The 11,828-nt window shown below is 39.0% G+C and overlaps 1 protein-coding gene across 1 annotated transcript in view; it reads left to right on the top strand.

Moving 5' to 3' along the window:
• The first annotated feature begins 1,967 nt into the window (after positions 1-1,967).
• The window catches only part of LOC105362743 (obg-like ATPase 1), a 34,385-nt gene continuing 24,524 nt past the window's right edge, over positions 1,968-11,828 (top strand). The window contains exons 1-3 of the mRNA XM_011500231.1: positions 1,968-2,152; positions 7,943-8,124; positions 11,648-11,708. Coding sequence (XP_011498533.1) covers positions 7,944-8,124; positions 11,648-11,708 — 242 coding nt within the window. The 5' untranslated portion in view covers positions 1,968-2,152; position 7,943. The remainder of the gene's footprint in view (positions 2,153-7,942; positions 8,125-11,647; positions 11,709-11,828) is intronic.

Below are 11,828 nucleotides of genomic sequence, written 5' to 3'. Positions count from 1 at the left end.
TGGCGCCACGACTCTCTTTCCCGATCGATCGATCCATTCCACATGCTGCAAGATTCCTCCCGTGCCGGCGGCTTTGATTCCTTGCCGCGTTTCCGGCGAAGCGCCCGCGAAACGTTCGGTCAGCGCGCGAGTATTAAGTGCCAATGGGGAATTTCGTGTAATTAATGGCATCCCAGTCCCCGAGCCTTCCTTACTACTTCTCTGCTCTATTATTTGCAGTATTATAGGCTCATTATAAGGCCGATTGGTCGTGCTGGTATTTTCAATTTTTTTTTTTTTCACCTGAGCCCCGAGCGGCGACGCGCTCGCGCAACGCCGAGGAATTTTGGAGGAAGATGAGTCGGTCGCCTCGTTCCGCGAGCTGCCGCTGCTGCCGTTGCTATTGCTGTTACTTCTGCTTCTCCTCCTCATCCTCATCCTCCTCCTCATCCTCCTCATCGTCCTCCTCCTCCTCATCGTCCTTGAGGTATTGCCTGAGCTTGCGCGGAGAGTTGTTGGGAGGTACTTGTAAAGTGCTAGGGGATCGTTTCGCGGATAACACTTAGTACTCGAGTTTTTCGAAAGCGTTCCCCTCTTACTCGATCATTAGAATTGAAAATCTGCAATATTAATGCGATTTTACGCTCATTTGAGGTAATTGCAGATATTTTGTTGTTGCGTGTAGCTTTGGGTACAGATATTAAATGCGCTCGAATGAATGAATTACTAGGTAGATTTTCTTTATTCCGAATTTAAGAGTATGTAATGAAAGTACTTTTTGCTCGGGAGTCAATAATATTATAAATCAATTAGGCGACCGCAAGGATTTTCGTAATTTGCCGTATGTTCATGCTCGGACGGTGGTTACCTTGAACCTCAATTGTACATTCGGTAATAATATATTCGTCTAAATATACTCTTTAGCATACAAAGCGTACTTTAATGCGCATAATAACTATATATTTTGCAAATTCATTTATTTTGCCGGCTAATATTTATTTAGACGCAAATCAATAATATTCCACATGGCATATTTTCAATTTCTTTTCATTGTCTTTCTTTCGTTTGTACGAGCATATTATTCAATCGCTGGATTTATCCTATTTAGCGATTTTCTATCAATAAATAAATGCGAATTCCTTTTATTATACAAAATTTTCGAACCTTACAAAATGATAAATCTTTCAATTTATGGTGAATCAGTGTCGTGTGAATAGTTCATCAGCACGTGCGATAATGAGCTTTGTTCAATGTTCAATTGGATTAATAAACGCATGCTAGACGGTCGTCTGCGTTACCTACGAATAATCCGTCTATTATTATTTTTCCAAAAATTAACGTGCAAAACGTTGCCTGGCCGCAGCATATATCCTACAATGCAAATAGTCTCTATTTGCGATAAATAGAAAAAATGAAGTAATAAAGTCATTGCATTTAGTTACAGGTTATATGTATATATATATATATATATATATATATATATATATGTCATTCCATGGAAACTTTCTACTTTCTATGCGATAATTCCAACCGTAAATCCAGCGCTGCTCAATCAAAGTCGTAGATCATTATACATTAAAAAACCCTATTGTCGCAATAGTGAAAAAGTAATGTAGGCGATAATCTGAAACTATTTAATGCGAATCATAGTTCGGGTGAGTCAGAAAGAAGCAAGAGTCAGCCGCGGAAGAAGCACGGACCATAGGATACCACAGGATACTCGTTAAAGCGTACTTTTATCGCAACCAGCAGCACCAGCACCAGCACCAGCACCAGCACCAGCACCAGCACCAGCACCAGCACAGCCGAGGGATAAAAGAGCGCCGCGTTCGAATTGCCGGTGCGATGTTTGGCGGGCAGCTGCTCGATCGATAAAGCAGAGCGCGAGCACCGACGACGCGCGGTGAACTCGGGGAGCCAAAAACGTTGCTGGCTGACCAACGACGTTCCCCCGTTCCTCGGCCCGTCGCTCAAGCCACGGTTACGTGACGTCACAGCATTCGTCGGGATACGTGCGCCACCGCTGCGAACTCGTCGTGCGCGCCCACGAGACGACACGTCGTTATTATCTAGCCCGCGAGTGTGCCGAGGCTTCTCGTTACCCTTACGTGTGGAGGCCCGAGCGATAAAAGGAGGAAGCCCGTTCGTTGGGGAGCGAGCGAGCCGTCAGCAGGTACGTTCTTCCACTTCTTTCTTCCCCAATCTCCCCGGCTCTCGTCGTCGCTCGTCGCCACGGTCCTCGGCCTACTTTCTTTCTTTCTTTCTTTCTTTCTCTCTCTCTCTCTCTCTCTCTCTCTCACCCCTTCGATCTCTTGGTCGCGAACGCCCGCACGCACATGCACATTGAATGTCCGTCACGTGCGACTCATCGGATCTGGGCCCGAGCTCTTCCAGAGACAGGGCCGGCTAGAAGAAGCACCGTTGTCTCGACGGAAAATGTGAGGTTAGGCGACGATTGATGAGGAGCGCTCGTGAGCCCAAGACAGGTTAGGTTTCATTCTGGTTGCTCTTCCACGCCGCTCTTGCGGACTGTAATGGTGAAATGCGCCAGCGCCGTTGTCGGTTCTCCTTTGATTCTCTCGGTTAAGGCGTGCGGCGACTCCTTTTGCTTTTCTCATCGTCCTCGTCGTCATCCTCTTCGTCGTCCTTTCGCGTCATCCTTACCCGTCATCCTTTCGCGTCATCCATCAAGTCACGCTCCTCGTCATTATCCTCGTCGTCCTCATAATCCTCGCTGCGACCAGACAATGTCACACACCACGCAATGACGATCGAATGTCCGTCTTATCGCTGGTTTTGCCATTATTATTGGCGGCGAACTTTAAGAGACTTTGAGCGCTAGAACTTTCGAGTGTTAGGTTAATGCGTGCTTGAGGCCGCTGGTCTTTTGCCGTTTGTCCTTTCTCCCCGGCTCCCTTCGACATTTCAAGTAATACTTGATAAGGAAGAGAGTTAAGCGCGCGACGACTCGAGTGGGCGTTTTGCATTTGCCCGAATGGTAAATAGTAATGGAAAGGGGACAGGCTTTTGGAGCGCTAACAAGTATTTCAAGTAATTTTTGCCGACAATCGCGAACGTGATTGCGTGAAAAGATCGTGTTGGAGGGTTATTTTTATTTTTTTATTTTTCATATTCATTTTCATTTGCTTTTTCCTTTGCTTTTTCTTTTTTCTATATTCGAGAAAATGTTTCACTGATTTAAGCTTAAGTTGCTTTTGGAAAGATAGGCGAGCATCATGTGTAATTATAGATATTACGGTGACGTTGAAGCGTCGTACTTAAGCTCATCCACGGCATTAACATAGCTTTGTAGGATTATAGAAAGATAGGAAATTGTTTTTAAGCTATATAGCCTAGTAAGATAAATCTGTAATTTTCTCTATTTAATATAGAAGCATATTATATTATAGCGAAGCCCGCGCGTTGGGGTGGGCTCGATGGGGGAAGCTGGAGGGGCGAGAAGGAGAAGATGCGATGGATGGAGAGGAGAGGACGGCGCCGGCGCCGGGCGCGCGGCAATTTGAATGTCGTGATGACGCTCCTCTCGTTACTGTAATTTACGAATTCTTCGGGCAAGCGCCGATCTAACAATATATACTGAGCCGCTTATGAGCGATCATAAAGGCGCCGTTGAAATGCCCTCACTTTTGTGCCCCCCCCCCCCCCGTTGCCCCCCCCCCCCCCCCGAACCCAGAGGGAGTGAGGAGAACACCACCACCGCATACTCCGGCGAGACGATAAAGACGACACAACCGAGATTGTGTTTTTATATAGCCGAGAAATGGTGGACGCAATAAAGAGCAAAGTGAGTAAGCGCGAGAGAGAGAGAGAGAGAGAGAGAGAGAGAGAGAAAGATGCGGTGGCGGATTGGCGGCCTCGGGCGCGGTTACGGATTCCCGGCGCGATGTCGGTGATTCGCGGTCTTGGTGCCCAGTAATCGGCTTCCAAACCGCCTTATTCTCCTTCTCCATTTTTTCCCGTCTTCTCCTTCACTTTGTCTCAGTCCTCCCCCTGGACGTGCCCCCATCTCTTTTAACTTTGATGGGTGGTGACATCGAGAGGTCCTTCAATTTGGGCTTGATAACAATTATGACGCCACTTAATACTTGCACTTTACATACATTAGATTACTCACTGATATACATATAAATAATATAAATCATAATTTACTCTATTTAATGTGAAATTATTCACTATTTTAATCCCTTACTTATACGTCACCAACTTATAAGAGAGAATAAATCTTTAACACTTTTTACATAAGCGCTTCAACCTTACCTAACAAAGTACAATTTATGGAGAAACTAAGAAGATAGTCTTAAAATGTTGCTCTTCCATGCTTATTTATAGATAGTGAGGTAAAATTAAAAAAAAAAAAAAACTGAAATTAAAAGGAATGAAATTATAATTGTGTCATTCGTATTTATTTATGCCACATTAAATATTGTTATTATATTTTTCCATGCTGTTTCGATTATATTATTCGCTTATTTGTAAGCTCTCTGCCATGCTCTTTACGATATTATTATTTTGCTCAATTCCATCATTACACGATATTAATTTGTTATTGATATTTTGGTTCGTTAGATGCGACGTACTGGTTCGCTTGAAAGGTCAATTACATTATCCCCAATAACATAATAACGTTGATTTTAATTTTTTCTTCACTCCTCAACTTAATCGACTATATTTCCTCATCTGCGTAAATAATACTCTTTTTACGAAGAGTCCTTGCTTCCTTTTTCTTTTTACTGCATTTTTTTTTTTTTTTTTTTTTTTTTTTTTTAACAAATTCTCAACTCTCCAAGGCCCTTAAAGCCAAGCTCATCGGCTTTATTTAAGTTTTCTTTCAGTACTTACGTACCTGCAGTGACTCATTGTCGAGAAGAGCACTATAATTCGTACACCAAGTCCGCGACTCGAAGTACCTCGAGATCTCAAAGGCTAATTGCATTGCCAATCAATTTACTCGTTAAAATAGGAACAAATAAGAATAGGCGAGAAACGTCTGATCTCGCTCCTCATCACCTAAGTAAGGAAACTAGGACCGTTTCGTTATGGATTGGTAAATGAATGGGACTGTCGCGAGAGGGAGGGAGGATGGGAAGGGGCGGTGGTGGTGTGGTGAGGGGGTAGAAGGAGAAGAGCCGAGCTGTTCAATAAATGTCGAGGAGGTAAGAGGCGAGCGATCGCGAGATTCGGCCTTGGAATCCGTGGCTATCTCGGGCACCGGCGGCGCCCCCGGCGCATCGCGACATCGGCCTCGGTCTCGGCGGTCGCAGCACCGGCTTTGAAGAGTCCGCCCGAGGTCCGGAGGCAGTGCAGCGACGGGGCGATTCCTCGGCCTCCCGTCCCCCGAGGCTCCGCAACGATCTGCCAGCAATCTTGCGGTAAACACTGCAATTCGGATCGAGAGACGAGGATGTGCGTTGGTGCGAGCGCATTAGTATAATTAGTCACCGCGAGCGAGAGGCGACGAGGGTGCCGTAGAGGAGGAGGACGACGACGACGACGACGTTCTTTACCGGTGCGATCGCGGGGAGCGCAAAAAGAAATGTTGGGTCTAGGTAGGTCGGTGGATGGGGGTGGGAGAGTGAGAGAGTGAGAAAGAGAGAGAGAGAGAGAGAGCGAGCAAGAGAGAGGGGGGGGGGTATCGAGGGGACGCAAGGAGCACCGTTGAATGAGCAAATCACGTGTCAATTGTATAGAGTTTAGAGGCAAAAAGATCTGGCTGGACATTAATAATCGACTGGGCGTAATCGCGCTCATTTGATCGTATGCTTTTGCGCTTCCGCTGATGAAGGATATTTTTAAATAAGTAGCTTTCCCGCTCTTTCCTTTTTAGCCCTCAGTCAGCTGGGGCGCTCGCAACCTTCGCTTTAGTCGACATTTGATAATCGGTTCGCCTCGACGTCCAGTGTTCATCCGTAGTCGCAATGGATGGAATTGGGGTTGAAGTTATATCCCAATGATAATATTGCGCCAACCGGCTACGTCCGCACTGCTCAACTTAAGTAAAACTAAGAGCGAGCGAGGGTTGGCGGCAATTGGTCCGTTAATTGACGCGTACTTTTATATTTTCAACTCGCGCGCAATATCATTTGGACATTGGTTGTTGGAATATGTGCGCTTACCTCGAGTTTGCGGATATCGCAGATGTCGACTCCCTGAATATGTCTATAGTAAGTATTCGAGGATTAACTTGGAGTGAACAATTATTCGCCTAATAGCATTCAACCGGATGGGCAAACGTCCGAGATCATGTACCGCTTATTTTGTAAAAAAGATCCGAGAGTACGCGAGACGTAAGTGACGCAGCCACTGTAAAAACTGGCGTACCCAAAGCCAACAGCCAGTCGTCTTTACGTATGATCGCAAAGCTGATCTCGCGGCGTAATAGCTCGTGGCGAATCGCTTTCCTTGCCCTTCCTACGTGTATTCGCTGAAAAGTGCTGGCGCTACCGAACGCTCGTGAGTTAAAATCGCGATGATAGGAGCGAGCCCGAAACGAATGCATGGATCGACGGTGTGGAAACGACGCTCCCTTCAAACGATCGTAATGATAAAAGGAGATGGAGATGGAGATAGAGATAGAGATAGAGATAGAGAGGGAGAGAGATAGAGATAGAGAGTGAGAGAGAGAGAGAGAGAGAGAGAGAGAGAGAGAGAGGACGCGCGATCCCGGTGACGCGTTACCCTCGCTGAAATCCGATACGAATCTGCTGGACCGATCCACGACTGCGCAACGTTCGAATTTCTTTTTTGTTTATCGGGAGTTTTGGCGCCTCGCGCTCGCTTGATAACCGGCAAATACACCGTCATCATGATAAGGCATTATGGTCACGGGCGAGCGAACGCTGCACTTAAAATTATGCTGCGAATAATTTTTATTCGGCCTCGCTGAAATATCTTCGATGAACAGTTTTATAACGAATGAATGAGAAAATAAAAGTATAAGTAAATTGAATTGCAATATAATCCTGAGATTTTACTCGCTTTTTCGTCTTAATTTTTTTTTATGTTTTTTTGTTTTTGTTTTTGCCTTTGCCTCCGTTTGTCTGTTTGTTTGTGCGCGTGTGTTTTATGTTTGCGTCACGTAATTGTGCACAAGTCACTTTTGAACTCAAGATAATACGTGCAAAAATTGAACGATGTGAGGGTGCTTAGGTTAGAAATATCTTCCTTTGAAATATAGTTTATTTCTCTAATTATAAGTTTCAACTCTCGCTTAATTTCAAAATAATCACATTTTTAAGTGAGCAAATTCTTTTATGTAATTGCCTTGTTAAAAGTCCTTAACATTCCTTTCAATCTTAAGCCTTGTTATCTTAAGTCCCATAAAAATTTATTACAATGCACACATTCGAGCGTAAATTACTATAAATAGATGAGAGATAATATGAAAATGTAAAAACATTGGTGAGAAAGAAAATCATCGAATCCATTGAGTATTAGGCAACTTTTGGTTTTCGTATTATCAAAACGTTGTTAAGTATAAGTTGTTAAGACGTTGCAATAATTCTGTGCGCTCATTGTCCATATGACAAATAAGGATAGACAGTTTATTTATTAGGTGTGCGCAATGATAAATTCGAAACTTTTAAATTGAATTTAAATTGAGTTGAAAATAATGCAGTTTGGGCAAAGTTTTAAGATTAGTTTGCGGCTCATCCGCAATAGCAACAGAATGGTAATTAAAGTACGAAAATAGGACAATCGTTTGAAGAATTGAAACTTTCTAATATAGATTGTAAAATAATAAAAGTTGTCGAGAGAATTTCGTTGTAATGTGGGGAGGGATAAAAAATGCATCATACCCAAATCATATATTAAATTAATCTATTTGCAAACAAACTTTTCGTCGACAGACTCCTTCGAACCTTATAATATGCCAAATTGATGTCAAATTAATATAGCGATTGTTGTTGTTTTAACATTTCTTTTAATTTTCTTTAACATTTAGAATGGCGCCAAAAAAAGTGGAAGAACCAGAAAAGAAACCGCTTATCGGACGCGTAGGCACGAATCTCAAAGTCGGCATTGTTGGGATCCCTAATGTTGGAAAATCAACCTTTTTCAATGTTCTAACGAAGAGTCAAGCGGCTGCAGAAAACTTTCCTTTCTGCACCATAGATCCAAATGAAAATAAGTATCTTAATTATTTTATCGTAATTAAGTTATTGTAATATATATATATATATATATATATTTTTTTTTTATTTATTTTCCTTTTTTCATTATTCCATTGCATGAGTACGTAAACTTATCATTTATACCTTTATAAAACATTATCACAGTTTTTTATTTATGAAGTTATCAAATATTAGTGCCATTAGTGTATGATAATACTTAGAATAATACTTAGTAATAATATACTCTTATAATATAAGTAGAGTTATAGTATTTTTAATTTTTACCATTGAATTTGTATTTATATGTAAATACAAGTTGGACATATAATTCTAAAGAGTTGATATTTCATTAGATTTTAACGAGCAGAAGATGTGAATATCAATAGTGATTGCGAAATATAGACTAAAAATGTTTAAGTTTGGCATATTGAAGTTTCTTCCTTTAGTTGTTAGAAAGATGAACGTATTATCTTTGATAAAAGGTTATTACGCTAAACGTGTCGATTCCACTTAGCATAAATATGTACTTAGGCTCCAGGGAATATGTATTACTCTTGTGACGCAGATATGAATTCTTTCATAAGATTTTTAAACCTTATCGAATTTTTTCTGATAAGTGTTACTCCATTGCATTCGAATGGCATGTGAGTTATATTTTTCAAAAGAATAATTTCAATGAAAGAATTTCCAATACATAATAGCAATGTAAAGCAACATATTGCATCAATTTACATTGCAATTATCGGAGAAAAATAAATGTAATGTTTATTTTAATGGCAACGTAAGTTAATAAAACGGATTGTAATTAGGAATTGTGTATGTGTCTTAGGTGAAAAATCGATCGCGTTAAAACTGTTTAGAATTATTTTATGAGCAAACTATTTCATTATTGTTTTCTAATTTAGTTTTAATGAAATAAAAATCAAAAATGCATGTATAGCCTTAGAGATGTGAAAGATTGAAAAATGTTAAACAACAATTTAATCACATTAAGACAGTAAATTAAATGTACCAAAAATATTTATATCCTTATATTCATTATCTAAGTTCACTATGCAAGGAATTACATTTGTTTTAATCATATTAATAACTCTAGGCAAATGTTATAAATCATAAATAATCAAGAAAATGATGATTATTCATTATAAGCCGATAGATAATTTTAATTTACACTGCAAGATTATAATATTTCCATGCCGAGTGGTGATAAAAATTATTCTCTTCCCATTTATTTATTAAAGATACTTTGTATCTTCGGCTGACTTTAGTAATATTTTGAATATAAATTTTAACGAATCTTAAATGAAAGACATTTTTCTTAACGGCTTTAAGCGTCTATTACGAATTAAACAAAGTACACCATAAAATAGTCGAAACAATGTCAACAATTATAAAGTCTCCAATAAGTAATTACGAGTTAATTTTTATTGCACAGCATCTCGTTAAAGGTCACATAAAAAATATATTTCAAATTTTAGGAATAAAAGCTGCTTTTGAAAATTTGTTTTATTTAATTTTCTTTTATTTAATGAAGAAGTTGAAGCGGAAAATGAAACCGACACGAGGGCGTAGAATTAAAATGACTTTTGAAAATCCCCTTAATGATAATTTGAATTTAAAACCTGTATTTGGTAAAATAAAGCGAGGCGTACTAGCGTCTGACAAGTTTCAATTGAAATTATCGCGTTAGAAATTCCTTTGTCCAGTGAAACTTGAGGAGAGAAAGAGAGAGGGGGGGGGGAGTCGATGGAAGGAAAAAGTTGTTCGTACGATTCATGAATTGGGTATTCTTCTTCATGTCGAACGAAGTAAAGGAATCTTTCATTGAAAATCCAAGGCCGTATTTACTCCCTGAGAATTCAGGACCCTACTGAAGAATTGCCGTAATTGGTCCTTGATACTCGGGGAAAACGAAATTAAGCTTTGATTTAGATAAAGACTTATACGATAGGAGTATTATCAATGTACGTGATATAATTGCAAGATTAAGCGAATACATTAAAGAGATTGAAATTTACAACTCGAAATTTCTAAATTCAAAAGTAAATGTATATGTAAGGACAAATGAGTGGTTGCTGTAGCTGTGAAAAATTTAATTAAATATATTTTGAGTGAAAGGTTTTTACGTTTTCGTTGGATTCCTGTGTCTAATGTCACTTATGATCTATGAATAAACTTATTGTAATATTAAATTACAAATAAAATAGATAGTCGATGATAATGTTGAATCGATTGTATCGATGAAAGCAAAATAGTTTTGTAAATATCGATTATCGTAAGACAAAAAATAATGTTTGAATCGGACTTTTTGTTTTCAAATTATTTAGAAAAATCTATTATATTATATAATTATATATTTTCAAAAGCTGGAAGCATTTTTGGATGAGTTAATAAGAATGTTGGAGTTCAAATTGATAGCAATGAAAAATATCTATATTGTTGGATGAACAAATAAGTATTAAACTTTAAGCTCGTTTCTATTAAATTTTTATATTATAGTCGTCACAAAGTATTACGTATTCTCTATTACAAATTCAACCAGTTTTTATTCATAATGACGTTTCTATTAAATTCACGAAATAAAAGGGTCAGAATGATGGGCGGCTGTTAAAAATGTAAAATTATAAATAATGATTATGCTAGACATATAATGTCATATGATAAATAGATAAAGGGAAAGTAATAAATTTAAGCCTCGTCGACGATGTTTTTTTTTTGTTTGTTTTTTTTTCTTTATGTAAAGGCAAGAAAGAATAACCGAACGATTATGAATCTGATGTTATGCATATGCATAATTAATTCGACATACAACGGAATTTATTCAAAGTTTCAAATATTTAATTATCAACACACGTTTAAAATAATAGATTCGCCACGTTAAATTAACGTTTAATGTTATATTAAAGTTTCATTGTTACTACACACTATGTGATATAATTCTACTTTTTTCGTTTTTTCATTGAATTGATTGAAAATGAGTCAAATAATACATTATACGACTAAAATGTATGCGATTAACTTTATTACAACTAGTAAATATACTAGTAAAGTACGTAATGCACATGAACGTTTACTTAAATCCTTGAGATTCATCTTGAGTATTAGAAGGTATGCAGATGATACTTATTGTAATGGAAAATCATTAAAGAATTAGGAAAATAATATAAGCATATAAAGACATTGTACAAATGCTCATTGCTATATTACAAGAGGAGAGACGAACTTTAAATTGCCACCAATACATACTTACGAGTTATTCTAATTAATAAAGAATTATTATTCTTTATACTGCTCGTAATAATCAATCATTACCGAAATAAGAAATCTTTTTAATTACATAAATAAGAAACATTAATGTGTAAAGTGAGGCCGGTATTTTACATATTACTGGTTATAGAGATGTAATGTCGCGTATGTATGTTATGTGCCATATGACGACTACTTGCAACGCCATGAATAGACATTAGTTGAGGAACAAAAAGAGCCGAGAGTTATTGCCAAATTGACTAACACAACTTCTGTTTCTCCTGAAGCACGTAGGGTACCCGTTCCGGACGACCGCTTCGACTACCTCTGCACGTACTTCAAGCCCGTTAGGTGAGTACATTGACAGAAAATATGCGCGAGGGAGGATGAGAGGGAGATGACAAGCGAGAACAAGAGCGGGCGACGTGATGAGGGGGAATTCGGGGGGGGGGGGGAAGACGGGAGGGAATA

Source organism: Ceratosolen solmsi, unplaced genomic scaffold, assembly GCF_000503995.2.
Source record: "Ceratosolen solmsi marchali unplaced genomic scaffold, CerSol_1.0 scaffold41, whole genome shotgun sequence".
In the NCBI taxonomy this organism is placed as follows: domain Eukaryota; kingdom Metazoa; phylum Arthropoda; class Insecta; order Hymenoptera; family Agaonidae; genus Ceratosolen; species Ceratosolen solmsi.
This window is presented reverse-complemented; position numbering and strand designations above follow the sequence as displayed.